Consider the following 26850-nt stretch of genomic DNA (forward strand, 5'->3'; position numbering starts at 1 on the left):
GTTCCTGTCAGTTCTGCCCACATTTTCAACGAAATCTTATATGGAAATAGCTAATCTGACCAGGAGGTATCACAGTAAACTACAGAAAAGAGGCAAATATTGTAAAGCCAGTTTTATTCTAAAGTGAGCATGTGTACCTGAGCAGATAGGCTAGGATTCCCTGGGAGAATATGTTCACCATACTGCTCAGTCAGTTTCTGAGCAGTCAGTTTCTGGTGACTGTCAAGCAAGGAGGTAGTGGATTGTCAGGTATGGAGGTCGTGCTCTGATGACTTGGTGATGTACTTGAAACGCTGATAGACTTCAGCTTAATGGCTGTGCTACCCATTCAAGGAATCCAGTGTTGTATTTAAAGGAGAAGAACACTGTTATGTTTAAGGGAGAAGCTTTTTAATAAATTATTAATTAAAATGAAAAACAACTTACCAAAGGGATAATGTAACTTGCCCTTCAGTCTGTGATAAGTACTGTATAATTCACCACAACAAGCCTGCTTACATCCATTAAATGTGAGACATAGTGCTGCTTTTTCATAGTTCTTGAACTACATAGGGACCTGAGTTGGGCCAGTGGAGGTGCTAATCAGTGTTTTCATCCCAGGGACTCATCTTGAGTCCATGCCAACATGACAGTTGGTTTCACATTAGTGGAATGACTGCAGTTGGATTCCATCATGTACACTCCTGGCAGACAGTAATCACGCAGCTCATCCTGTGTATTACACCAGCTCCTGAGAGGCAGTGTTGAGGGGCTAGCTACTGCCATGATGTGCAAGTAACACCTCTCAGAAAACTCACACCAGTGAGATACTCTAGAGGATAAACTGAATGCTGGGACCAATGCATGAAGCAACTAACTGATACCTTTTAAATCCAGCAACTTTGCTTTTTCTATTTAAAAAAAAACAGCAAGAAAATATGATCACTGTGTTCCTGTCTATTAAATGCTCAGTCACCTTCACTGTCTGTGACATCAGAGAGAACATTCTTATCTCACTGCATTCAAACTGTACCTCAGTAGGAGGTGTAAATCCATTAACTACATTGTGTGGGGTACAGAGGACATCTTGCTTACACACTATTCTTCAGCAGGGACAGCTAGAGGAGGTGTGACATTACCTTTCTGACAGTATAGGGAGCCTTGGAGGCAACTCATTTTCAGGTTTATTCCCAAAATTGCACTGCCCTTTTTTGAACAACATGCCTTTGTTGGAGGTACCTTTTATTGTTTTACTCGTAGAAGCCAGCTGTGTTTCACTTGAGTAGTTCTTAGGGGCATAGTTCTATGGACAGGTGAAACTTCATGCAGGCATTTTGGTCTGTTTATCTGCATTATTAGCTTGCCTGTTGTGATCTGGCTGAAAGACATATCTCAGGGTTTCTAATTCAGCTTGCTGTCTTGACTGCAGCATGAACTTGTTGAAGTGATTCTCCCCCTCTCCTTTGCTCTGGTGAGACCCCAGCTAGAGTACTGCATCCAGACCTGGGACCTCCAGCATAAGAAGGACATGGACTTGTTGGAGCAAATCCAGAGGAGGTCCACAAGAAGGTCAGAGGGCTTGAGCACCTCTCTTATGAGGAAAGGCTGAGATAGTTAGGGGTTGTTCAGCCTGGAGAAGGCTCTGGGGAGACCTTATTGTGGCCTTTCAGTATTTAAAGTGGACTTACAAGAGAAATGGGACAGGCTTTTTAGTAGGGCCTGTAGCAATAGGATAAGGAGTAATGGTTTTAATTTAAAATAGTGTAGATTTTGACCAGAAAGGAAAAGTGGGGAAGGTTTGGTTCTGGACCTGTTTCTGAGCCTGCTTTTTCAGTAAAAGGGACAGGAGTCTTAGCTGATGCTTCCAACTTGATTAAGCACCATTAATTTTCTCCCCTAGCAATATTCCTCTTTGGAAATGTAGGGTTGTTTTTCAGTTATTTCCAGTGCTTGGTTTTGTCTATACAAATGAAATTATAAGCTATCTGGTGGGCCTAATTTAGACTTTACAAATGCTTGGGGCTGAATGTAGCTGTCAGGACATTAGGCATTTTAATGAGCAGTTGTAGCATCCCAAGAAGTAAAGACAAGAAGAAAATGTGTAAGCTGTTACCAAAATAATATTAACAAAGATGTTCCATAGTAGAAGAGCAAGGAAGGCAGAAACAACAGAGCATGTACCATGTCTGAGAAATACTGCCTTATTTTCATGGTTATAACATGCTGTTCAGATAATTATTTTAAAATACTCCTTTTAGATAAGTGCCCATGACAGATGTGCTCTCAAATAAAGTTAACAAAGTGAGAGATCAAAGCTGAAGGGGTCATAAAGTGGGGATAGTTATTTTGTCAGAGGAAACAGGGAGAAACTTTTCTGTGCCCATACTTAAGTGTAATCAGCGTGGCTGCTGAACTTCAAAGGGATTGATTATGTACATGAAAGCAAATATTAACAATACTACTGTGTCTACAATGCACACTGCTTTAAGACAGCACATGGTTGCTTTCAATGGGTTTATCACTGCAGGAAAAACAGACCAGTTGTCATATTTATCTCATAAATGCTCTTCCCTGACCTAAGCAGAGTTACTTAACCCCATACAGTATACAATACAAGTAGCATGTGAAGTTAATTCCTTCTACCTAAAAGAAACTTAAGAGTTTCCTAAATCAAGATGAGGAACTTCAGTGAATAGCAAAAAACCAAAAACACAAAAAAAACAAAAAAAAAAAAAAAGAAACCCAAAAAAAACCAAACAAAAAAAAAGAAAAAAGGAACCTTCCTGTTTCCTATTCCCATTTCATAAGTTAGAATTGTTTGGGGGTTTGTAGTGTGATTGATGGATCCTGACTAACAGAGGGAGCAGCAAATTTACCAGTCCCTACAGTAACATTCTACTTTGTAAGGAGAAATGAAGGGTCTATTACCACCATATTATGGGATGAGTGATTCCCAGAGCATTTTAAAATAACTCTCATTTTGCTAAAAGTTCAAAGCATAACAATGAGAAGTATTTTGACACTTGAAAAATCTATGTGTGTGTTTAGTTACAGTCAATATGCTGTTCTGCTGACCCAGTTTTTCCTTGAATTTTCAAATCTTCAGCCACGGACTCTAGATAAGCCCAAATGAATTAAAATGAAGACTGCAGCTGACTCTGATGGGTTTATGCTGGTATATTCCTGCCCCAATCTTGCTATGAATATAGTACATTTTAAATATTTGTAGAAATGTGATGTTATTGTGTTGGGGGGGGTTGTTTGTGATTGGGTGGTTTTCTTTTTGGGGGAGTAGGTTATGAACGGCCTGTCTTTGGCTATGTAACACATTTAGGGAAAGCAGATCTTCCAGATGTTCCTTACAGGGTTTCATTAAGGCTGAGACCCAGAACACTGCGCAAGGAAGTCCAAAGTGTTCTTTCCATGAGGTTATTTTTGTAGTAAAATACCAATTTTTGTAGTAAAATACCAGTATTTTCCCTTGTGAACTTCTCAGGGTCTTTTTGCTTGAGGGCTGGTCACTCTTGCATTCTGAGTCACACACACAAAGAAACTTCAGCAGCTCTTGGGCATTTTAACTACTGATTCTTCTTCCTTGGCACTAATTAATTCTAGCTCTGGCTAAAACATAGGTTCTTACAAGCCTCCTCCTCCCCCAGATTTCCTGACTACCTGCCCTGTTGCTTCTGTTGCCCAAAATTACATTTCCATCAATTGCTATGAATGAGATACAGGAAGTTCTCTAATATGGGAATGCTGGAAGAACCTTAATTGCCAGATAAGCATCCTATTGCTGGATGAGGGCACTTAATACTTTACCAAGAAATGAGAGCTGCAGTACAGTAAGTGGTGGGTATAAAGGGTGAGGATTAAGTCTTCCCTGGGTTTTACTTTTATCTTGGTTTGCAGACAATTAGGTATTGATTTTACCCAAGGCAGAATTACAAATTACTGAGGGGGTTGATTTGTGACTGTATTTTTGTAGCAGTCATTTGGTTTTATGTGTGAGTAATGCAATAACAGAACCGATTGGGCTGGGAAATCAGAATTTCTGTTCTGACAGAATTTTTAATTCTTCTATAATTTCTTTCTCATATTTAACAAAACCAAAACAAATTATCAAAAAATTACAGACAAAACCACAGACTGTCAAAATATCTGGTTACATGTAGATGTTTTTATGAATCTATAGTTCAACTTCATTCTGACTGTTCCCCTATAAATTAGATCACTGGGCTGGGCTACATTTCATTGCATTTCCTCCCCCTCACTGAGCCACTGCTAAGCCACGTGAGGGATGTAGTCTGCTAAGACAGCTTGAGCTGCAGGGTGAAGGACAGTGTTCTTCATTGAAAGTACTTTTGACAAGAACCAAGGTGTAGAAGCTTAAGCATGGAGATCTGGGCTGAAATGTCTTTTTTTTTCCCACTGAAAATAAAATTGGCAAAATTAACAGCTTCTCTAATATTGAAGAAGCCATATGTCATGCTGAGAAAATGCTTTACTAGGACATTGACTAACAAGTGACAAACCTGCCTGGTTTTTGTTTTCTAACTCACTTAGAAATTCCTTCATTTTGAAGCTGGTGCTTGCTGTGAGAGAGGTGAAGAGTGGTGAAGGTGAAAAGGAAGACAAGTGATATAAGTTTTTGGTTGACCTTTGAATCCTACTTGTAGTGAATTTCTATTGGCCTAAAGCCAGCAAACACAGAAGTCCTGTAAAGCCTTGGGTGAGTTGTAAGGTCTTGAGTAAGTGTTTTCCCTGAAGGGTTTGAACATTACTTCTGAAGCAAGGTCATCCATAAAGTACTCAGCATGCAATAGTTTTTCCTTATGTAGCACACCTCTTGTGTATATTTCTGTACACCCATTTCTGAAAATCTGATTCTAATTTAGATAAAGGGATTTAAGAGGCCACTGTAGAACTGATGTTCTTGTTTTCAGTTGAGATGCTGAAGATAATAATAATCAGGAGAGTTAGGCACTGTAAACAAGACAGAAACAAGAAATAACTCCTACTACATTGAGGTGTTCATTCTCTACTAACATCCATTGAGTGCCTAAAAAGTTTCCCAAATTAAAAACTCAGTTCCAAGCATGAGCACCAAAATTATAATTTAAATATTTGTTTTGAATATGAAATTATGAAAAGAACTAAACTAGTTCACACTAGCAGTGTGGGGCTAGTGATCTGTTTATGGTATCCCAGTATGAGGAAAAGACAACTACCAAAGAAGGGCTTTTTGAGGAATAAAGGTTTATAAACTAGATACAAATACATTTAGTTTGAGAGCAGCTATTATACTAATTATACTGGGAACAAAGCTCTGTAATAGCTTCTACTTCAAAAGACAACGATCCTCAAATTTATTTTCATTTGAACACAGTGAGATTTCTGAATTGCATTAAATGATGCAGTTTATAATGAAAAGGGATCTATTCTAATGAATTACAGGCCCAGTACAGTTTTGTATTGTATTTTCCATACTGTGGCAATGATTATTTCTTTGAGTACAGCAGATTTTTTGCCCTGCAGGAAGAAGGCCATCAGGATAAAATAAAGTTTTACAGATTTGAATTAGAATTGTCAAGAAAGTTCTTGAGGGTCTGAGCACTGATCTAATGTTTAATCCTCAAATTTCTCCTGCTGTAAGATTAGGATGATGATAATCATATGCTTCACAAGGATACCAAGGATTAACTCAACTAAAAATATTTATTTAGTGGAGGTTACATAAATGCTGAAAAATATTCTCTGCCTAGGAAAACCCATTTTGTTTTTTTTCTCCATCGATCTAATCCAAAACAATTGTTGCTTCAATTTGTAGTAAGATACATCACTGCAAAGGTACACACAGCAAAACTCTGAGAAGTAATCTCAACTGGCACAATATGTAGAGAAAGTGTGCTGCTTTGAACAAAATTTTAGTATTATGCCACTACCATATGACAAAAATTATTCAGTTATTGAACAGGAGGGGAAAATCAGAGGCTCTGTCACTGTCAGGGTTACACTTACTTTTTCAATACTTCTTCATCTGTTGAATTTGATTGTCCTCATAAAGCAACTAAATTATTTATTTATCTAATATGCTGTATTGCATTGAATTACAGAATGCTGCATTCTGTTTTCTTCACCTGACCTGTGCTTGTATTCAGCTTTGAAGTGGTAAGTAGAACCAAATGCTTAACTGAAGTCCTACTTATAAAACTTGGACATATTATAGAAAGCAGGAATATTAGAATTGAAATGGGGAACTCTGAGGCCAAATAAATGCTTGACCTTAATCACACCAAGGTGTGGGCTAAAATTGATTCTGATCCCTGACCGGCCATTGCAGTTCAGACCACTGCAACAGAAGATCCTGTGACATCGATTCAGTGTGGCTTCCTGCTCCCTAGTTTTGCTCTGGGTTTAAAAGAAGAAAGTTCTAAACCCTTCTGTGATATTGAAGCCAGTCCAGGACAGGCACAGCATCTCAACACAGACAAGGTGTATCAAAGGAAATAGCCTGGGGCAGCATGAAGTCTGGCTGGGGTTGCTTGGAGCCCTAGTTAAATGCCCAAGTTGTTCACCTGAACTGATCTTTTTGTCATGAGCTACAAGAGAAATTCATAAAGTAATTTAAAACTTACTGTGTGAAATGCAATTACACCTTATTACAGCAGCAAAGGTGCCCTTGAGACCTTTTTCTCTTTGCCCCTCTGCTTTAAAAAGTCATAACACTACATGTTGGCAGAGAAATGAAGTCAAAACATTTCTGAGCTGTACTAGAGTATTCTGCAGTAAGAGATCATTTTGACTTGACCTATTTTCAACTGAAGAGTTCAGGTGTGCCATTCTCTTTGGACTACTAATTACTCAAAGACTGCTTAGCTACCAGTGAAAGAGCACAAAAAAAAACAGATCATGAGTATTGAAATCTAAGTGAATTTTAATGAAAAATTATAACAGTATAATAAATTCTATGGTAACTCCACAAACCTCTCAAAGGTTTGAACTAAGCAAACAAGGGACTCTTTTCAGGACTTAACAGAAGTGTCCCAATTTATGTATAAAATGAAATTTGGCACAATTGTTCCTGAATTGCATACTGTCTTTCTGGATCTGTAGTTCTGTGTTCTCACACAGCTAAAATAACTTTTTTTTCCAAACGTGAAAACGAGCAACTTATAAAATACACTGTTAACTTACACACATATTCCTCCAGCTTTAAAAGTTAGCCATTAACTTTTGTTGGAAATACTGAAAACTGCAAAATACCCTATGAAAAATGGCTGAAAATATAGCTGTTATAACAACCAGTGGAAGAATGTTAAGGTTATTTTTTTTTTATCATGATCATGTGTATATCCCTTTCCCAAAGCTCATCTGCATTTCTCCCTGTTCAGTACAAAAGGTACAATCAAGGACGGAAAAGGGGTGCTAGAAAACTGCATATACAGAGAACAAATAAATTATTATTATGGACAGAAAAACTCTTTGTTATTCATCCGGCAGCTGGGAAGTTCCACAAAGGCCCTGGAAGAGGAGGCTGGCCTGAGCAACAAGTCACTCATTAGGTAAGAGGGAGTTGCATTGCTTCCTAGGAACTGTCAGAGCCACAGCAGAGGTGCCTGGGAGGTGTCTGGTGTGTGATGTTGGGCTCAGGTCCCATTGAAGAACACTCCCTAAGTACATCATTATCGTTATTATTCAAATCTTTTCAGAAAAAAAAAAAAAAAGTCTTAGTTTTAGCATTCTTTCTCCTTAATTTCTTCCTTACCCATCATGCTCCATTACATGATAAATTTGGAAAGATCACAGTAGTAATGACTTTCAAGTAAGTGTGTATATTCTTTTGAGCATCACTTCTCAAGATCCTTGGGGAAAATGAGAGGGTCACCTATTTTTTGAAAGTGCAATGAGTTTAATACAAGAAGACAGACACTAGAAATCAAATCACTAATCAGGGACTTATATTCACATTTAATACATCCCTTTCCTCACACTCTCCCTCCTTATTTTGCTCAGAGGCACTTTCTGACACCAGAAATAGCACATTACTGATCACATGGTGTGAGTGGACTTTTATCCAATTGTAATATGCAACAGAGTATTAGATGTTCTAGCCTGAGTTTCAGTAGTCCAGGGAGACTTAGGTGCACTATCTGAGCAACAAAAAATGTGAAAGAAATTAGTGTAAAGCTCATGAGCTGCAGGGGAGCAAGGCTATTTTGCTTCAGCAAAGATTATGACTTGTAAAATCATCTGTAGTTTTCAAACAATTGGTTCTTTAGATCTATAAGTGATACAGGTTTAAACTTCACTTAAATTTGGCTGTCAGTAGAAATGCAGCAAATTTCTATTTTCTCTGAGTCCCATCTTCAAATTTTGTGAAATGAGTGGAGATTCACTCAATCTCACTGTTATCTCATCCATAACCACATCTTCTTGAACATTCATTATTAGTATCTTGACTTCTACATCAATAAAAAATTAATTTCTGATACATAAAAAACAAGATGAACCTCTGAAGCTGCCACACCATTATGCTATCCATCTAATAATCCCTGTTTCTTGGTGCAGTATGTCCTCATGCACAGTTATAGCAGCCAGAAAGCACTTCCATGTTGGGGTTCCCGCGCTGTTCTGTGGAACACACAAGAGCAGGATTCTCCCAGTGATCACCTCAGCAGCAGCAAACCCATGGCTACAGAGAAACTCCATATCTCCTGAGTGAATGCTTAATACTTGTTTGCAATGTTACATGTAAAAGAGCAGGGTTCTCTCTCTGTCAGCACCATCATGGTGAAAGGAAGGTAGTCAGAGCTGTCATTAAAAATCTGTTTGGGGTGGCTGCATGGGTGGAAATTTGAACAATGGGAACTTGACAGGGATGTGTGATGGGAGTAAAAGACACTGAGAGAGGGAGGAGAAGATGAAACAAAATCTGCACAACTACATTAACTATATAATTATAAAGGATTGATGCACTGAAAGTGCATGCTGACCTTGCCCAGCTGCTTGGCTGTGTGCTGCCTTTTTGGGACCTGACCCTTGGGGAAACTGCCCCAGGCATAAACAGTCATATTGCCAAGGGCCAAAAGAGCCTTCCATAAAGAGAGAACAGGGAAAATGGGATCTCCTCTACTGTCTCCTCCAGCTTCACCCCAGCCTCATTCGGTCTCAGGCAGTTTAGTGCTTTAGTTTTGTCAGTGAATCTTGATGTCTGCCTGGCATGTTATGAGCCCAGTAACAATCCAGCTTAAACAGTGCTTCTCTCTCCTCCTGGAGGACAGCACAGGAAGAAGGACAGAAGCATGCCTCATGCCATCCCATCTGAGGGAGTTCCTGCAGCTGGAAAGAAATTCATTATTTTCCTCAGTGATTTACCACCTCGGGTCAGTGCAGTAGGCAATGCCAAAGACAAAACTATTTCTCTAGATTTCCAGGACCATGAAAGTGACTCAGGGACTGCTTGAGAGTTAATTTAAAGATGTGCTCTATACGATGAGTTTTAAAGCTGACTCAGAGGCTGATGGTTCCACAATACTCTGCACAGATTTATGACAGCTGGAAGCTAACTCCACAACTGCAGTCAACCAACACCATTTTCCAGTCTCTGGGGCACTTCCCAGAGCAAAAAGACTTATACATAGAGAGCCAACAATTCTGCCGTATGTTCTGTGTATTTTCAAGGGGTGGGAGTAAATACCCTACTGTGGTACCTCATATCTGCAAACAGAACTGTGAAAAATGCAGACCAGATAATTTCTGTGTTGGGAGGCACCAGCCTTCTGTGACAATTCTCAGCTAAGCATGAAGACCAGAGAAGATGAGTGCCAGGAAGATGAACAACTTCTTTTGCTGAGGTGTTAAATTTACAAGAAAGTGTGAGAACAGCTGCAGAGGTGCCAAGAACACAGTGACGCATTGTATGGGGGTGTTACTATTGTTCCTGTTCTGAAACGAGGAGGAGCAGACAAAGGGATGGGTTTCACCTTCTTGAGTGAAGCACATTTCTCAGTGTCAGGTGAAACCAATTATTTTCACTGCTAATACACAGTGGCACAGCAGAGGAGAGCTGCAGGTTAATGCTGCACATTAGCTATCATTTTGGTTTGATTAGTAAAAAGTATCTATCCCAAATCTGATCAAGCTCCTCCCCTTCAGGGTGGCTCATTACATCTCCATGTGTAAAGACAATGCCAAATGTATCTGCTATCAATATTATATAACCTGTTCCAGTGATCACAGCACAATCAGATTATCTCCCAGTCAAGGACCTCAGTCAAAGTGTTCAGAGAATAAAGAAGCAAGGCAGATGCTGCTGTTGAGAAGTTTTCATAAGGATCGTAAAAGGTAAAGGGGGAAAGTTACTGGTTTCATTCAGCATTAACACTTTCAAATTTAATGTTCTATTTGCTTCAATGCCAGCTCAAACTAGACATTGGAAATTAAGCCCTGGTCTTGGGGAAGACAATAGAACTTTTTCCTTCTGATTTCAAGGTTTCACAGCTTGCTTGAGATTTCCCCTCAAATTCCAAGATTAGATTCTTTATTGTTTAAGAAATTTAGGTTACATGAAGTTGGCCAAGAATGATCTCAGGCTGTGGCAAAACTTGAATATACTTGGCTGTTACTTTTAACTCTTCCTTCGTCTCAGCTCCACAATAATATAATGCTGCTCTTGATAAATGCTAAGCGTGGGCTCCAGCATACACTGAGCAAGAAAAGATAAAGGGTGTTTCTTTGTTTTGTAATAATGTCATGGACACAATGAAGAAAGAAAATTGAGAACAACCTCTAACATGTAATCTAATAAAAAAAGTTTTCATTAACTATGCATATTTTTTCAGATTTCCTACTGTAAAACACTTTTAAAACTTCCAGATCTGCCACTATCAAAATTTAGAGTCAGAATTGCCAACACAGAAACATTAGGAGGCTCACTTTTGAGTACTGACAATGGCATTTACAGGAATGAGAGACCTGAACTGGGTGTAGGCATTTTAGAATATGTTTTGGTGCTCATGAGACAAAATTTTTGTTATCTATTTAGGCATATAGCTGAACTGTGAATTTAATAGTAAGGATGTAGATGTCCACAAAAACAGTAACTGCAATGATATTTGGTTTCAAGGGGACCTATCATGATAATAGTATTTACAAATGGTCTCTTTTATTTTGTTTTCAAAGTCATGAAATCCCTTTGTCTCCTTGTCCATTTTTCCTCCCCGCTCCTCAGCCTAACCAAATGTTTGAGTATTCTTCTTATAAATACTTTTGGCAACTAACTCTAAAGGGAAATACACCTTTCATGGGGGCACTGGCACTGTGCCAGAGTCAATCCATGACAAGGATACAAATTAATACCCAGTGTGCCCTCAGAAGAACACAAGCAATTTCAGTAAGCAAACATTTTAACATTTTTCTGTTCTTCCTCTCTAGCAATATGCTGTTGTTTGCAAACAGTAGTATTGTTTGGACAAGAAGATTTCAATGTCTTTAAAGATACATCTATAAGACAGGTAGTCACAATGGTCAAGAATATCTGATGGACCCTAAAGAAAATACAATTTAAAAATAATGTATGTCTTACCTGCTTATTCATAAGTATGTAGATAATGGGATTGCAAACAGTGCTGCTTTTTGCTAGGATGGAAGGTATGATGCTTGTAACTGGAGTCACAGCACCCGGCTTGCCAAATGTTGCAAGTAATGCTATAACCCCGTATGGAATCCAGCACACCAGGTAACAGATAACTGTAGTGATCACCATGAACAGGACGTGGTATTCTCTTTTGCGGGCAGCATTCTTGTGGACTTTTCCAACCTAAGGAGTGGTTTAAAAAGAGATAAAATTTAACAAGCAGAGCTGTTGGATTGACTGCATGAGCAACCTGGGACTATTGGTCTTGGATCAGCAATAACAATCAACACTGTAGTTCCAGAAGCAAAACAAATGCAAACCCAAAAGTGATTGAATGCAGTGAAAAGACTTTCATCATTTCCACCAGGCACTAGGGGAAGCTTTGCAGAGACCACACTGCATGCTGGCATAAACCAGAGTCCCAGTCGAGGTTGGAGAAAATGTAGAAAGGTGTCAAAGCATCTAGTCCTTATCAGATGTGAAGTCATCTGCAGTTGCTTTTAAAGTATGGAATTTTGTGTAAATGTACCATGTTTTCATTCAAATTATGCTGGTACACATAACTTGCTTGAGATGAAGAAGCTTTACATAGCACATCTGAACCACCAGAAGTATTTTCTGTTAAGGTCATGGAAATAGCAGAGCAACACTGGGACCGTGCTTAGTATCTCTGTCCTTGGATCTTTTCAACACTAGATAAAGCCTCAGCTGGACTGGCATAGTGTTAGCCACGGTCATACTTGGAGTGGGAGACCAGAGAAGCCTTGCTGAATCACTTGATCAAATTTTAAGTGGTAGGATTCATTCCTTCTAGACTATTTCTTCCACTTACTTAACCATTTTGGTAAAAGGGCTTCACTCCTGATAATGATCAGAAACAGGTTTTTGTGCTCTTAAAAAAAAGTGTGCTGAATGCTGATTCACTGTGGTTCATTGGGTTTTTTTGGGAAATGGAGTAGAATTTGCTAAGCAGGAAAAGCAGATGTAAATGAGCAGTTTCAAAGTGATGGTACCAGAATCTATCTTTTAACCATGAATTTGATAATAGTTACAGTGTGTGGGCAAATCTGTTGTGGAAGTATTTGTAATATGTGCTTCAAAATTTATTCTCCTTTAACCTGTTCTGGCTTGAAGTATCATGCCCTTTGGGAGTCTAGAGCTCTAAGACAAAGTTTTAACATTAAAATAACAGCCAACTATTATTTTTAAGCATTGGTGTGAATACGTTTTTCTGTAGACAGCTACAGAGTTCTCTTCCAGTGTTTGGGCAGCTGAGTGCATGGGTGGCAACAGTGAGGAGCCCTCATTCCCTAAAAATCAAAAGCAAACTCTGCAAGGAGGTTAATTTTGGAGACTGTCTCCGCTGACTCTAGATGGAAACTCAGCACACTGGTCTCCTGAGGTTATAGCTGATTCCTCAGCTTTACCCCAGCATGTGTTTAGCAAACCCAGATGTGCCAGCAGGACTTCAGGAACTATTCAAATGTCTAAACTATATTGATTGAGCCTTGTACTCAGACAAATCTAATTTATGTCCACTTTAAGGTCTTTTTTCCTCTTGAATGCAGCACTTGAGAGTAAATTGCACACAGGGGAATTAAGCCCAAAACTACAAACACAAATAAGCAAAAAAAGCTGCTCTGTGTAATGGAACACATCCAAACTTTACTTAATCTAATAATAAAAAAAAAAAGTTTTAAATCAATAGGTTTAAACTGATTCAGGTGAATGAATAGAGCACAGTTAAAGGTGGAAGTCACCAACCATCCCAGTCATTTGTCATTTGTTGTTGTCTGACACATACATTGTGCATGCCAAGGAAATAGAGCTTTTTCTACCTCTTTGTGGGGTGGGTCTTTTTGCATAATGTATGTGTTTATGTATCAGATTGTGAGTTAAACACATATATAGTATAAAGCAAATTAATATGGTTACAGTTTCTTTTTAGTTCATTGTGACTCTAGGCTTCTAAAGTGCTTGGTTCTATTTGGAGTTTCAGTGGAAATGTTCCTGTAAATGGAACACACTAACTTTGCCTGCCCAAAACTAAGAAGTATTTTTCCTGACTGTTTTTTACTGATTTTCTGCAAAAAGACAATAACAAAATAAAAACTATCCTTTCTGAGAAGACTTGGGACTATGTTTTTTATAAGACTGCAACCTGTTCATTTTATAATTACTTTAGCTTGTAAAAAGGATTAATAATAGATAATGGTCCAATCCTCTATTGCTTATTTGAACTAAATTTTTCATGACTAATGGGAAATATCTCTGACTAATGAATCCAGGATCCCATGTGAGCTGCAGCTACGCTACAAATTAAATATTAACCAAGGAATGCAAAGCCCCAGTCAGCCATGGCATCCACAGCTGAAGACCTTCAATAAACACAGAAGGATCAGGCAACATATTTTTGCTCTGTGTTTAGATACGTGTCTTGAAGAGTTTTCAAGAATTTGCCATCCGCACAGACAAAATAGAAACCATAAATGAAGGAAGGAAAGATGTCTAAAAGTAGAGTGCCTATGGATGTGATTTTAGCATATATCCTTCCACTTTCACATCTTTAGGTCATTTCCATAGGAAGGGAAGTTTTGAAATCATGTACCATATTTGTCCTCACACTCTTGGATTCATTGTCTTTGCAGTTTTGCAGCCTACCTTTAGAAGGTGTTACCTTTAGAATTTGTCTGTATATAGGTACTGGAAGCCTTTCAGCAAAATGTAATTCAGGTTGATGTAACCTACAGAAAGATTACACTTCTGCATGTGAAATAGCAGTAGAAATTTTCACAGTAAAATAATTCTATTTTTTATTTTAAAACTACTGGACAATTTAACACAATTGCTACACTTTATTTTCAGTAGTAAAATGGAAATGCCTCCCTGGCTATCCAGCTGGTAGAAGAGCATCAGACAGTGATGAGAAAAAACAGATTGGAATAATATTCTAGAACAGCTGAGCTTGTGAATCTCTGTCTAAATGCGAACAAACAGGGTATATGTAATATGAATTTAAAATACTTAGAAAATCTAAACCACATTTTAAAGTGGCACAAGAAATACTGGCCCATTGGGATCAGATTGTACTTATGTAGTATTTCCTGTAAATTCAGCTGTTTTCTCTGGAACAAAGATCATCTCCTGCCAAATTTAGCAATATAAAGGTTGGGAAACTACTATATTTAAAGAAAAGAAGATTGGAGGACTGGTTGTTGAGGGGTTTTTAATGAGGAAATTGTGTTTCTCCCTTACTTTCATCCTGGGAAGTAGCAGAAATGTTTTGGTTTTTCAGAACTCAGCTGGAGGCAGCTACAGGCAAGCTTGTCTAATCTCAGGCACTGAGCGTAACAGTGGCACAATTAGCTCTGGTCTGGATTTGCCCTGCAGCCGTGCTGCATCTCACATATACCCAATGCTTTTTTCGAGTCAATCTTACACAAAAATACCACTGCTTAGATCACTAGGGCAGCATGCTGAGAACATACATTAGATGTGACAGGCCAGAGTGTGGGAGAAGCCAGGGTGGCATTCAGTGAGGAGGCTGGCATGGTAGAAGTGTCCTCAGGAGGAGGCCAAGTGACACATTGCTTGACCTCAAAAGCTACATCCACAGCTGACAAGACGTAGCAGATACATTACTCACCAAGTGATGGGCTGCATTGCTATTCCATGTTTTGGAAAAGATGAAACTGGGGAGCTCTGAGCAGAGCATAGAAAATTTCAACAGCACTGGTGAAAGTCTGGAGAGGTCATAAACCAAAGATACAGGGACCTTACAATGTGGATACGGAAGGGATTAGTAAAAAGAGATGCAAAGAGCTTTTGTGGAGATTGTTAGGTTGGAGATTAAAGAAAAGGATTCAAAATATCTGTTGTGGCAGGTACTCTGCAATGAGAGAGAAAAGCCTTTAAACTGGATGCAGGCAAATGTGTGGGCCTGTCACAACAAGGACCCACAGAAAAAGTATGACCTAGAGGAAGCTTGACTTCCTCTAAGGAGAACAAGTCTATCTTTTCCTCAAAGAGAAAAGAGAATGCGTCTGTCCTTGCAGAAAACAAACCTTCCAAACACGTAAACAGTGTTGCACAGTGGTATGGGAGATAATAATAGGACCGTAGGTCATAGGAAATTATTTTAAGGTAACAGGTTCTGGTTACCCAATTTAGGCATTGTGGGTGTGAGTCCAGACCTCGTCACTGTCCAAGTCAATGGATTTAGTCAGCCTGTTCCTGGAGGGATCAGCCATTTGGCAATCACAGCTGAGTCCATGGCTTTTTGTCAGGCCAACCACTGGAGCTTTCCAGCCCAGACAAAAGAAGACAGCAGCTACCTGCCTCTGGGCAGGGATTTTCTGCTTTAAATATTATTTTTAGCCATCAGACAGCTTCATATGGAGAAGAGCCCTGAGCAGTGCCTTACCCAAGGGGACAGCCTGCCCCTTCCTGTGCTCCAAAGCCAAAAGTTTGACCTACTGCAGCCCCTTGCTCAGCTCTCTCTGGATTTATCCGAGTATGACTTATGGGTCAAGGGTGTACTGGTCACACATCCACTCAGAAGAAGGTATCAATATTTACAGTAGAAAAGGTGTGGCTAATTTAATTCATGAGGTAAAGAGAGAAATGAGTAATACTTGCATCACAACTTGCTTTTTCCTAACTTTCTTCTCCAAACTTGGATGATTTTGGTGTAAAAATTTTCATATAATTATGGAAATATATATGTGGGTATGTGTGTATATAATGTGTGTATATATATTTGCAAGACATATAGTGTGTGGTGTGTATATGTTTTTGCAAAATACAAACGTATATACATATTTCAAAATGTTACTTTTTGTCATTGATTGAAAATATTTTTCCTTTAGGTGCAGGAAAGTGTGAGGTCCATTTTCTATGTAGATGGTAGCATATTGTTGTTTAGCATAAAGTAGCCTAGAAAGAAACCTGGAAAGAAATTTTACACCTGTCAGTTCATCTTTGTTGAAGAGTTCAACTTTATTAGTGATGTTGCATATACACATTCTATATTTTGCTATCTCTGGAAGAGAGAACACAGAAACCAAGAAGGAATTAAGGTCTGACATTTTCCCTTCCTGCTTCAGAAATTCTTCAATGCAAAATACATCAAAGTCAGCTTTAATTTTCTTTTCATTTTTCCTTTCCTTCATTGTCAGCTGGGCTGTTCAGTCAGTCAAAGCCATTACAAACGTTTTTCAAACAACAACAACAAAAACTCTAACCCAAACCAGAAGTTGGGTATTAAATTATTGGTTAAAAATATAATTTGTTGGCAAGCTTTTCAAGAAGAGGAATATTAAACTAAATTACGGCCTTGATTTTATGAAGCAATCTCAGCACCTTCTACCTTTATAATAGCAAGCTGTGTTGCAGAGCAGCAACACATGTAGGAATGTTATAATACAGTTCACATCTTCCTTGTGTTGGGGACTCCAGGGCTGGATGCATCACTCCAGGTGGACTCTCATAAGGGCAGAGTAGAGGAGGAAAATCACCTCCCCCAACCTGCTGTCCAGTCCTCTTTTGATGCAGCTCAGGATGTATTTGGGCCTTGTGGGCTGAGAGTGCACATTGCCAGCTTACATCCAGATTTTCATCAATGAGAACCCCGAATTCCTTTTCTGCAGGGATGGTCTTAAGGACTTTTCCCAGTCTGCTGTCATTTTTGAGATTTCCCCAACCCATGTGCAGCACCTGGCACTTGGATTTGTTCAATTTCCAAAACTTAGTGTTGGGACAATGCTGTCAGTCATATGGTGCAATTATTGGAGCTGCAACTCCTGCAAGGGCAAGAGTTGGACTTTGATGATCCTTTTAAGAGTATCTAATGGACTTCTCTTTCTAAAACCAAACTGTTAATGCAACCCAAATGATAACGAGCCTTTACACCTTTAATCTTCTCATGCACACTGATGCTAGAAAATACACAATGAATAAAGAAGGTCAGGGTAAAACATGAATTATTTATGATGAGAGCAAGCAACACCATGAGCTCCTTGTTTAATATATGGGAATGTGCTCACTGTGTTAGTCAAGTTGCTGCTAAAAGCCCTTTAGCAGTAGAAAAAAGAATCCTGCATCTAAGAGGATTATAGTGTTCCTTAAGTCTTTCATAGAACTTGGCATGATTTTAGCATCAATAGCAGTTATGCTTTAAGAGCACTGTACAAAGCTGTGAATTTTGTATTTAAAGCATCACTTCACCTTGAGGCATTAAGGCAGCTAATTCCCATTTCAATAACAAAAATTTACAATAAAACCAGTCTTCAGCTGATAAAATATCCTTCCTGTGGACTTAAATTCCTACACTTAACAGTGACATAAAATAATTAGCTATATGGCCCCTTTTCTGGTTTTATGGCTTCTGCCTTCTGTATTTGTTCCTATTACCTCATTATGTGGCCCCAGCTGAGCAAAAAGCTCATGTGCATGTTTCAATCTCAGTTTGCTCACTGAATATATAACTGTAAATGCTTTGTAGAGTCAAGGCCCATTGAATACTAAGATGACCCAAAACAGATGTTTCTGTTCACTCTCCATTTCCACAGGACAATACATCTCTTCAGTGTTCACTCATTTTGAACTGAGCCACCTAACTGCTAACAAAGGAGGCATTTATTTTCTAAGCCAGTGAACCCTCTTTTTCCAGGACTGCCTATTTTAAACAACTAAGTATTTAATCCCCCTTATTATTAATCTGGATCTGGGGTAGCTTGCACTGAGAAATAGATTACTTGGAGAGTATGTTTCCTACAGCTGTTTAGAGCTTTACATACTTTGGAGGTGTGGTTGGTTTTTTTCTCCTTTTTGCCTTGTTTTCCCTGAGGACAGAATCCACAGAGATGGGAGAGGCAAAAGCTCATCAAAACTGACATTTCAGTCACTGCTTAGTTTGACTGCAAGGTTTAGTAAAGGTTTGTTCATACCAATAAATGGAGGCCATATCTGATTTCGTTGTCTTACTTGACTGGTTCATGATGGAAGAAGAATAATCTTTTTTCAGCTTTTTCCTCTACTGCAGCTTTTGCATAAAAAGTCTAGATGCCTTCTGTTCATTTCAAGAAACCATAGCAGACTAAATGTTCAAAGATTGGCAGACTTCCCTCACATAATTATGAATATTTTACTTATGTCTGGTTTTGGTAGTACTATCGAATACTTGATCATGTCAAAACAAGCACTTACAGCTGATACTGAAAGATGCTGGTGGCAACAAACTGCTGCTCATAAATAACCTTTTCTTCACTGTGCAGTTCTGAAGTAGTGAAGTAAACATGGTTATATGAGTGTAAGATGCACAAATACAGATCCAGGAATAATGTATCAGCCGTGATGAAAAAAGCACTTTGTTCCCTCTTTCCATATTGCTTGTTTAGAGTGAGCTACATAAAAGATGTTTACAGCACCCACTATTTTGGTACACAGAGTATAGTAACTGATACTATTTTCTGTCTTAAATAGCTGGAGAAAGAGAAAGTGACTTGAAGAACAAAACATACAAACAGGATCCTTGATTTCTAAGATGTTATGATGTACATATCCCCTGCTTGAAGTGGCTCTGGATGCTGCATATTCTCTCCATCTAGTGGTTAGATGGATGGGGTGCCACATATTCTTCATAACCTTTCAAGATGTTCACAGCTGAAAATGGGTGCAGTTAAAATATGAAGGAAATGCTTTATGAGAAAAAGCACATAGCTACATTAAGTAAGGAGGAGAGACTAGGGTAAATGTGACAAAGAAAACACAAGGGAATTCAAAACAGTCAGGTTAGATCTTCATCATTGAAGCTTCCTCTTCTTAACCGCTAATTTTGACCCAGCTCCCTTTCCTTACGTATGTGAAAAAGCCCAGCTTGCCCATGGGTGATGGGAGTATGATGGACTGACTGGATATGTGCCTCTGGCACTGTGGGCCTTGCAGCTGCCTCCAATCGCTATGAAAGATGGGCAGTTGTGTTTTAGATACTATTCCTTGTTAGAATTTTGAACAAAACTAACAAAAATAAGATGCTTTCTTGTATAGCTCAAAACATTCTAATTTTCTAAATGCTTATAAATGCTCAAATGGGTGAGCTTGTTGAGAGACTTCCAATTTCTACCCCCTGTATCCTCTCTGATGGAAGACCATAGATCTGTGGAAGCAATGATGCTTGAAAACTTGTAAGTTCTATATACATATAGCTGAGGGAGGGATACAAATGCCATTTCTTCTTTATTTCAGCTTTAGAACAAATTATAGCCTAAAGTGGAGGCATCTAGATGTCTTCCCTGCAGAGTCAGCATCATCATTAGAAAATAGAGCAAAGGAGTATAAAAAACCCCAGATATATGTATGGGGCTTTTTTAGTAAAATGTCTCTGAATTATACTTTTATCAGCATACATGATTGTTCAACTCCAGATTAAACCAATTTTTTTCCTTCCTCTATCTTCTGAAGTTGGACATAACATTTGAAAAAAAAGAAAGTACATGTTTTCTAATGCAAGAGAAACACTGACATATGCATCCCAAAGTACAATAAACTCACACTAAAATATTTTCTATGTGAAAACAAATGCAAAATGTAACAGAGTCAGCAAAGTTTGGGTTATAGCTGTTGTTACATATTCACAAATCTGGCACTCTGAAAGTTTATATTACTTTGTCAGATGCACATTAAAATAAATAGCAGCTGGTGAAGACAAAGGTCTGAATTTCTCTGCTTTCCTACCATTTCATTTTCATGTTGTCATAAAATACTCTAGTATCGTACATTTCCTGTTACTGTGATGAAGTGGTTTTACTATCTTTACAAATAGATATTAGGAATTCCATGAATTTTAATGCATTTAAAATCTTACAGCCAGAGGGCTGGAAGGATTCTCAAGAGATTTGGTGTTGTCCATCATTCCCCCTTCCCCTATATGCGCTAAATGCAGGACAAATACTCCTCAATCAGCCTGAGATTTACTGACTAATAGAAAGATATTTCATACCCCTGAACAACCTTCTCCATGATTTCAACACCTATAGCCTTACAAAACTTTTAGTAACATCTAATCTAGACCTTAATTTCTAGAAAATGTTTCTTTGTGTCTTTCCATTAGTGTAAGGGTATGCAAGCACGAGTCACAACTGCTTCTCTTTAGTAGCAGTGTTTTTACATTTGAAAACTGTTCACATATCTGTTCTCAAAATGTGCATATCTCAGTTTAACAAAAACAAGCAGACAGAACAGAGAACAACCAAGGTCAGGTGTTCCACACCTCTGTTCACCTGTCCCACAATAAGATCTATTCTGTTTGCAAAGGTATCATGTTCCCAAAACCACACATTGTTTGGGACTCAATATTCAAATTAGATCCTTTAGACTTTACTGATTCCAGCCTGTGTTTTTTCATCTTGTATGATTTCGTGTTGTGCAAAATCCTGCACTTGCATTGACCAATCCTGATGTTTACTGAATTTTAATTATAGACCAATATCATTAATCAAAGTGCTGAAAGCACTTGACAGATCTCTATGAAATGGGCACCTTAAAGGGAATCCTCTAGCACAGTATTTACCTAGTTGCTAAGGGCATGTCATGGGCAAAGAACTTGAGTTTTATCACAACTAGTTTCCCTTTTATCCTCTAGACCACGTTACCTGTCCAAATGTGAGTACAGTTGATTCTGGGCAACTTTTGAGCAACTCATGTTGGCAGCTCCAATTCAGAATATTCAACTACAAAGACTTCAAAGCATATTTAGAGTAGTGAGAGGAAGAAAAAACTTTTAAAAACTCCTTCTACCTCCAGTCTGGTGTTGCCAAACTGTGACTTAATGGGGTGTCCATAGAAAGGAGGTAGTTGGAAGTGTCCAGGTAGTGGATCATTGAGAAACAAACCTCTTTGGCTGATGTTTCTGCAGTAAATGGCCAGACTGATGGATAGAAAAGAAGGCTTTTCTCTTACGAATCCTACCAAGGATTAGCAGACCACTACTAAGCCTTTTAATGCTAAAATATTAAAATTGTCCTTAGCACAGAGCATTCATCTGAGAAGTGGGGCTCTACTGAGTATTTCCTGCTGACTTTGCAACAGACTACCAACGGTCCTCACTGAAATGAAGTTCACCAAGCTTGCTTAAAGGCAGGTCAGTGATTTTTATAGAGTCACCATCATCACTTAAGGAAGAAGTGGCAGTTTTATAGCACTAATAGCCCAGCTGGCAGCTTACTGGCATTTCTAGGAGAAAGCCAGGCATTTGTAAAAGTGATGAGCTGTGTTAACTTTACCAGACTTAGACAAATTCCTGTCATTTCTCTGCAGAAGGAGCACAATACAGATAGTGCTGACACATAATTGTAAAGTATACTGATGCTGAATTATACTGTTGCTAGGGAAGAGAAATAGATTACACATTAAAAATAAGATGTACAACTTCACAAAACTTGGTTAGTTGGCAAGCTCCCTTTCATTTTTATATGTGAACTGTAATAATGTAAAAAGTAAAACACATCTTCCTGATAGGCATACTTACTCTGGAAGAAAACAGTGAAAAACACCAGTAGCCCATCAGGTTATATTGGCTTTGATACTACAAGTTATTTTGAATCCTGACAGGTCTGAGTCTGTAAAAGAGTATTTATCTAGCAAAGAAACAATTTCAGTAAGAAAAAGACCAAAATAACCTCTTAGAAGATGACTCGGATACAAGATACCTTGGGTTTGGAACTTTATTTCTAAATAATATTAGTTTTCCCTGAAATTTGATTCTCATTTGTTGAAGGGGAGCAGTATAGCAAACACAACTATATTGTTGTTACTCTGCTGCTGTACAAAAGGTAGCATTTTCATAAATAATTTCTTCAGGTAGCACAGATTTCTGGGTTATAGGGGAACATGATGAATAACACAGTACTGATGACAACTGAAAACAATCAATACAGATTCCAAATTTTGTATCCAAGCAGAATAATCACTATCACTCTGTAATGGTTCATTTTACTTGCCATGCATTCTCACATGCTCCAAGGGGACAGACAAAGGTGCAGAAGAATGTTAGAATGTTATGAATTATGAATTATGGTTGCTGTTCTTGAGTTGTTGTTTTTGGTTTGTTTTTTGTTTTTTGGGGTTTTTTTTGGTTTTTTTTTTTTTTTTTTTTTTTTTTGGTTTTTTTTGTGGTGATTAGAATCCTGAAAGAGTAAAGTGGTGTCGGAACCCAGGACATCCCTATGGATGTCCTGGATGGCTCAAGCCCCTGGCACAGGACTCAGAGACCCTGGCAAAAAGCCAAAGACACCTGTGCCTTTGATTTTGACCCATGGAGCAAATTACCAACTTTGTATGAAGAGTTACAAGTCACGAGAGTTTAAATAAAATAATAGTTAAGTTTGTGACAAGGTGAAAAGGTAGGATTTTGGGGTTTTTAGAATAGGGGTTCGGGAGGCAAGATGGAGGGATTTGGACATGCCCTGTCCTTCTTCCTTCTTCTTCTTCTTAGCCACCATCTTCTGTGTGATGCTGGCACTTTTAGATTGGTTCAGAGTAACATAGGTGTTACTGTCTAACATAGGTGATAGGTATTGGAAAATTATTGTAAATAAAGTACACATAGTTCTTAGTATAAAATGTTGACACCACCTCAAGGGTGGTCAGTGTGCCATGAACTGACCTGCTAAGCAGACCTCAGTGGGTCAGAAAAGGAGGTATTAGATAAAAGAAAATAAACAACCTTGAAAACCACAGCCAAAGAATTCCAGCTCCTTATTCGATCGCCGCGCTGGGAAAAAGAGACTTTCTAACACCTCAGGGTCATCTCAACCACAGAGATTCTGAGAAAGTGGCAGCTGAACAGATAGCAAATTGGTCTTCTGCCAGTGAGACCACGGACTGTATCCAAGAACGCATCAGTTCACAAAGCTGCAGGTTTTTTTCAGGAACAATCTAAAAGTAATCTAATATAGGGGTTCCATTAGAATGGTTCAGTCAGCAAACATGATGAGGTAGCTATACCTTAATGTGTGCTTTAATTTAGATGAAAACAATTGTTATTAGCAAGCTTCTTGTTGACTGAGACTAACAGGAATGAGGAGGAGAGAAAAGGACACGAGAGGATGGAAGAGGAGGGAAAAATGGTGGGGGAGGAAGGGAAAGGAGGAGCAAGGGAAAAGAAAATGGGAAGGAGAGGGGAAGGAAGGAATTGGTGTAATACTGTCTCACTTGCCCACTTATAGAGTTGTACTTGGAAATTCAGAGCTCATGTTCTGCTTCTGAAACACTACCTATACATACATGGTTCTCAATGGCACTCTATATGGACCAGGATGCTTTCCAGCTTGGATAATATTATATTAATCATATGTTAATCTTGGAATCTGGGATTTCACCTTGAGTGTCTGAAATGTAATACCATGCTTGAAAGATGATCATATCTGAATGTTGGTTGCTGAGGATATTTCTCGCACTTTTAATCTCTCTTTGAACACTACTTCTGTCGCTCTGATAGTATTTGTTAGCCCTTTTGTACCTTTTCTGTTTTTCTTATATTCTTTTCAAATAGATGACCAGTACACCTTGCAATATTCAAGTTTGTGCAATGCTTATTATAACAACATTGGGGATGTTAGTTAGTGCCCAGACATACATATATATATATATATATATAATTTTAGCAATGGTTCACTAACAAGTCCAACCCTCTTCAAGTCAGGATTTATAAAATAAAGATATTGCAAGTTCAGCTCACTTGTGAGCAATACTTTCATTTCTGAGCTTTGGGATAGAAGAATTCTTCACAGTGCAATGAGTAAGCAGGGATAGATATAGTTAGAGCCAGTAAAAACCTGTCCAGTGTGAATTTAATGACCTCAGAGATGGTGTAGTCATATAAAATTCCACCATTCTTCTGGAAAGGCTGAAACTAATCAAGCAATACCTGTACCTCCCTAGGGAAAGGTCAAAGTAAAAAGAATAATGAGTTAACAAGATGATTCAGCAGGCTGGAATTGTGTTACTTTTTACTTGACATTTAGACTGAATTAACATCCTGAACTTACTCGGCAAGCAATGGAGACCAAAGCAAATCCATTTAATTATATACTGAGAAAATCCAAAATGTTCCAGGCTGACATGGCTAAGCACCTACTGAGCCTTGACCATCCTGGAGCACAGAAGCATAAGCAAGGCAGAAGCGCATTTACACTGTGGAATAGTGAAAGAAAACATATAAAAAGGAAATTCTCCCAGGAGTAGCATGCAATTAACAAAAGGCCAAGGCCAGATTACCAACCACAGTTACAAATTTTCTTCAGAAAGATTAAAGATTGATGCAGAAAGGCCAGGTTAGAGCAATGTGAAAGTCAATTCTTTCAACTTGACATTTTAACTGAACTGAACATTTATCCTGAAGTTGCTCAGGGAGTGAGAGAGAGAAAAGTATCAGGTAAGGCCTTTAAGGACTTTTATTGAGCTTGCAAGCCATAACAATGGAGAAAGTACAAAAATTTTCCAAGATGAATTTGTTAAATGAACATTCCCAGAGATAGGTGTTTTTAAATGCCCAGCTGAGGGCATCAGATCAGAGCAGAGTGCTACTGGTATTTAACCAGGGATAGCTGCAACCAGGAACTAGTGGCAATATTCATTCTATTTTCTGTGCAAGGCAGTAGCTTGTATACAGTGTTTTACAGACATATAACCAAATTTTTAAGTATGTTTAATGGGAATAAAAAAATGTGTATACTTCAGTGTACTCCAGGTAAGGGAAGTTCTATTCTTTATGGTAGTGTTTGCATGATTTTTGTTTGTCTGATTGTTTTTAATTTAGTCTCAGATTATTTATTAATTTATTCCTTTTTAATTTCTATGCAAGTCAGTTGTATTCAAACTTTGTTTTTGTTTAATATTTAATAGGCCAGATATAAGTAGCAAGATTTCAGATAAATGGAAATCTGTCTTGCCATGTTTGGGGCAGTTTCAAGTGAAGTGTTATATTACCAGATAAAATTAATATTGCAGCCTTCTGAAACTGCAATGTTGTGCCTCTTCTGCCATGAAAGTGGTCAGAAACAAAGCAATTATTGCTGTGATTCCCTTAGAAAACACCTTACATGTTTTTTATTACCTTGGAAGCTGTTTAGTTGACAGGTCTCCTATTTAAATTCAGGTTACCACTCCCAAGTACAGGACAAGGTCTGGAATATACCCTAAAGCACCTTAGCACCTACTCATCCGAGATTAATTCAGCTGTTCAGCAGATGTCAGTTGTACTACTAAAAGTCAAATAATCATCCATTCATTGTAAGCCCAGGTGACTCCACCTCAAGCCAGAGACCATTGTTTGCTTTTTTAAGATGCATATGGTGTAGACATTTTAAAAGAAGAACTATGGGGAAAAAAAAATGCTTAATTACACAGGGAAGTGAAGCCTCAGGACCCTAAACACTATAAATTAAGAGTGAATGTTCACTCTCCTTAGTCTTGTACCTTGAAATAACAAGGAAAGAATAAACTAAGACCACAAATGGGATAGTGGTTAACTTACAATGAAAACTCTATGAAATAGAAAAGTTGGAGAGTGAAGAGATAAAAAATAACTTGAGAAGTAGAGTAAAACATCATATGCATATTTCTTTGAAGGAAACATTGGCTAATTAAGATCTTTATTAAGAATTGCACCAATTCTCTGCTGTGGCCATGGCAGTGGCCTTGGTCTGCAGACAGACCTTCAGAAGTGTTTCTCTGGGGGACAATGCCACATTGCTGCTACACATTGGACAATTAATTTTCCTCCAAGTCTCCAGTCAGGGAGTTTGCCTGAGGTCACACGTTAGTCTCTGAAGTGGAGGTAAACTACAGAAGAGTAAGAAAGTGTAGCTAAGTTCTTGCATGTTGACATGTAAATACAAAACTCTTCATGTTTTACAGTGCAAAACACCCTTCTGTACATTTAACCTTTCCAGTTTTATAAGTGGTGAGCAAAAAAGAAAAAAAAAAAGAAAAAAAACCAAACAAAAAAAACCTCATGCTTTTTCTTATCAGGAAAAAGCTTTACTGTATCATACTCTGAACTGAGTTGTTATGAGTGCTTGGTATTGATATACATCATTTGCTGTAAACTGAAAAACTCATGAAACCACAGGCTATTTTTTTTGTGGACATAATGCATACAGAGATTAATGGATCAGGTGTTAAATTTCTATTAGCTTGTTATTAAAGATTATGACAGACTTATTTTCTCCCTAGTT

At 38.3% G+C, this 26850-nt stretch overlaps 1 protein-coding gene across 1 annotated transcript in view; it reads right to left on the reverse strand.

Annotated features, from left to right (window-relative positions):
• The window catches only part of LOC121354113 (pinopsin-like), a 65721-nt gene that overhangs the window by 6996 nt on the left and 31875 nt on the right, over positions 1-26850 (reverse strand). Inside the window, exon 3 of the mRNA XM_041468491.1 lies at positions 11564-11797. Within this exon, the coding sequence (XP_041324425.1) occupies positions 11564-11797 (234 nt within the window). The remainder of the gene's footprint in view (positions 1-11563; positions 11798-26850) is intronic.

Source organism: Pyrgilauda ruficollis, unplaced genomic scaffold (genome assembly GCF_017590135.1).
Source record: "Pyrgilauda ruficollis isolate IOZ18807 unplaced genomic scaffold, ASM1759013v1 scaffold22, whole genome shotgun sequence".
NCBI lineage: Eukaryota > Metazoa > Chordata > Aves > Passeriformes > Passeridae > Pyrgilauda > Pyrgilauda ruficollis.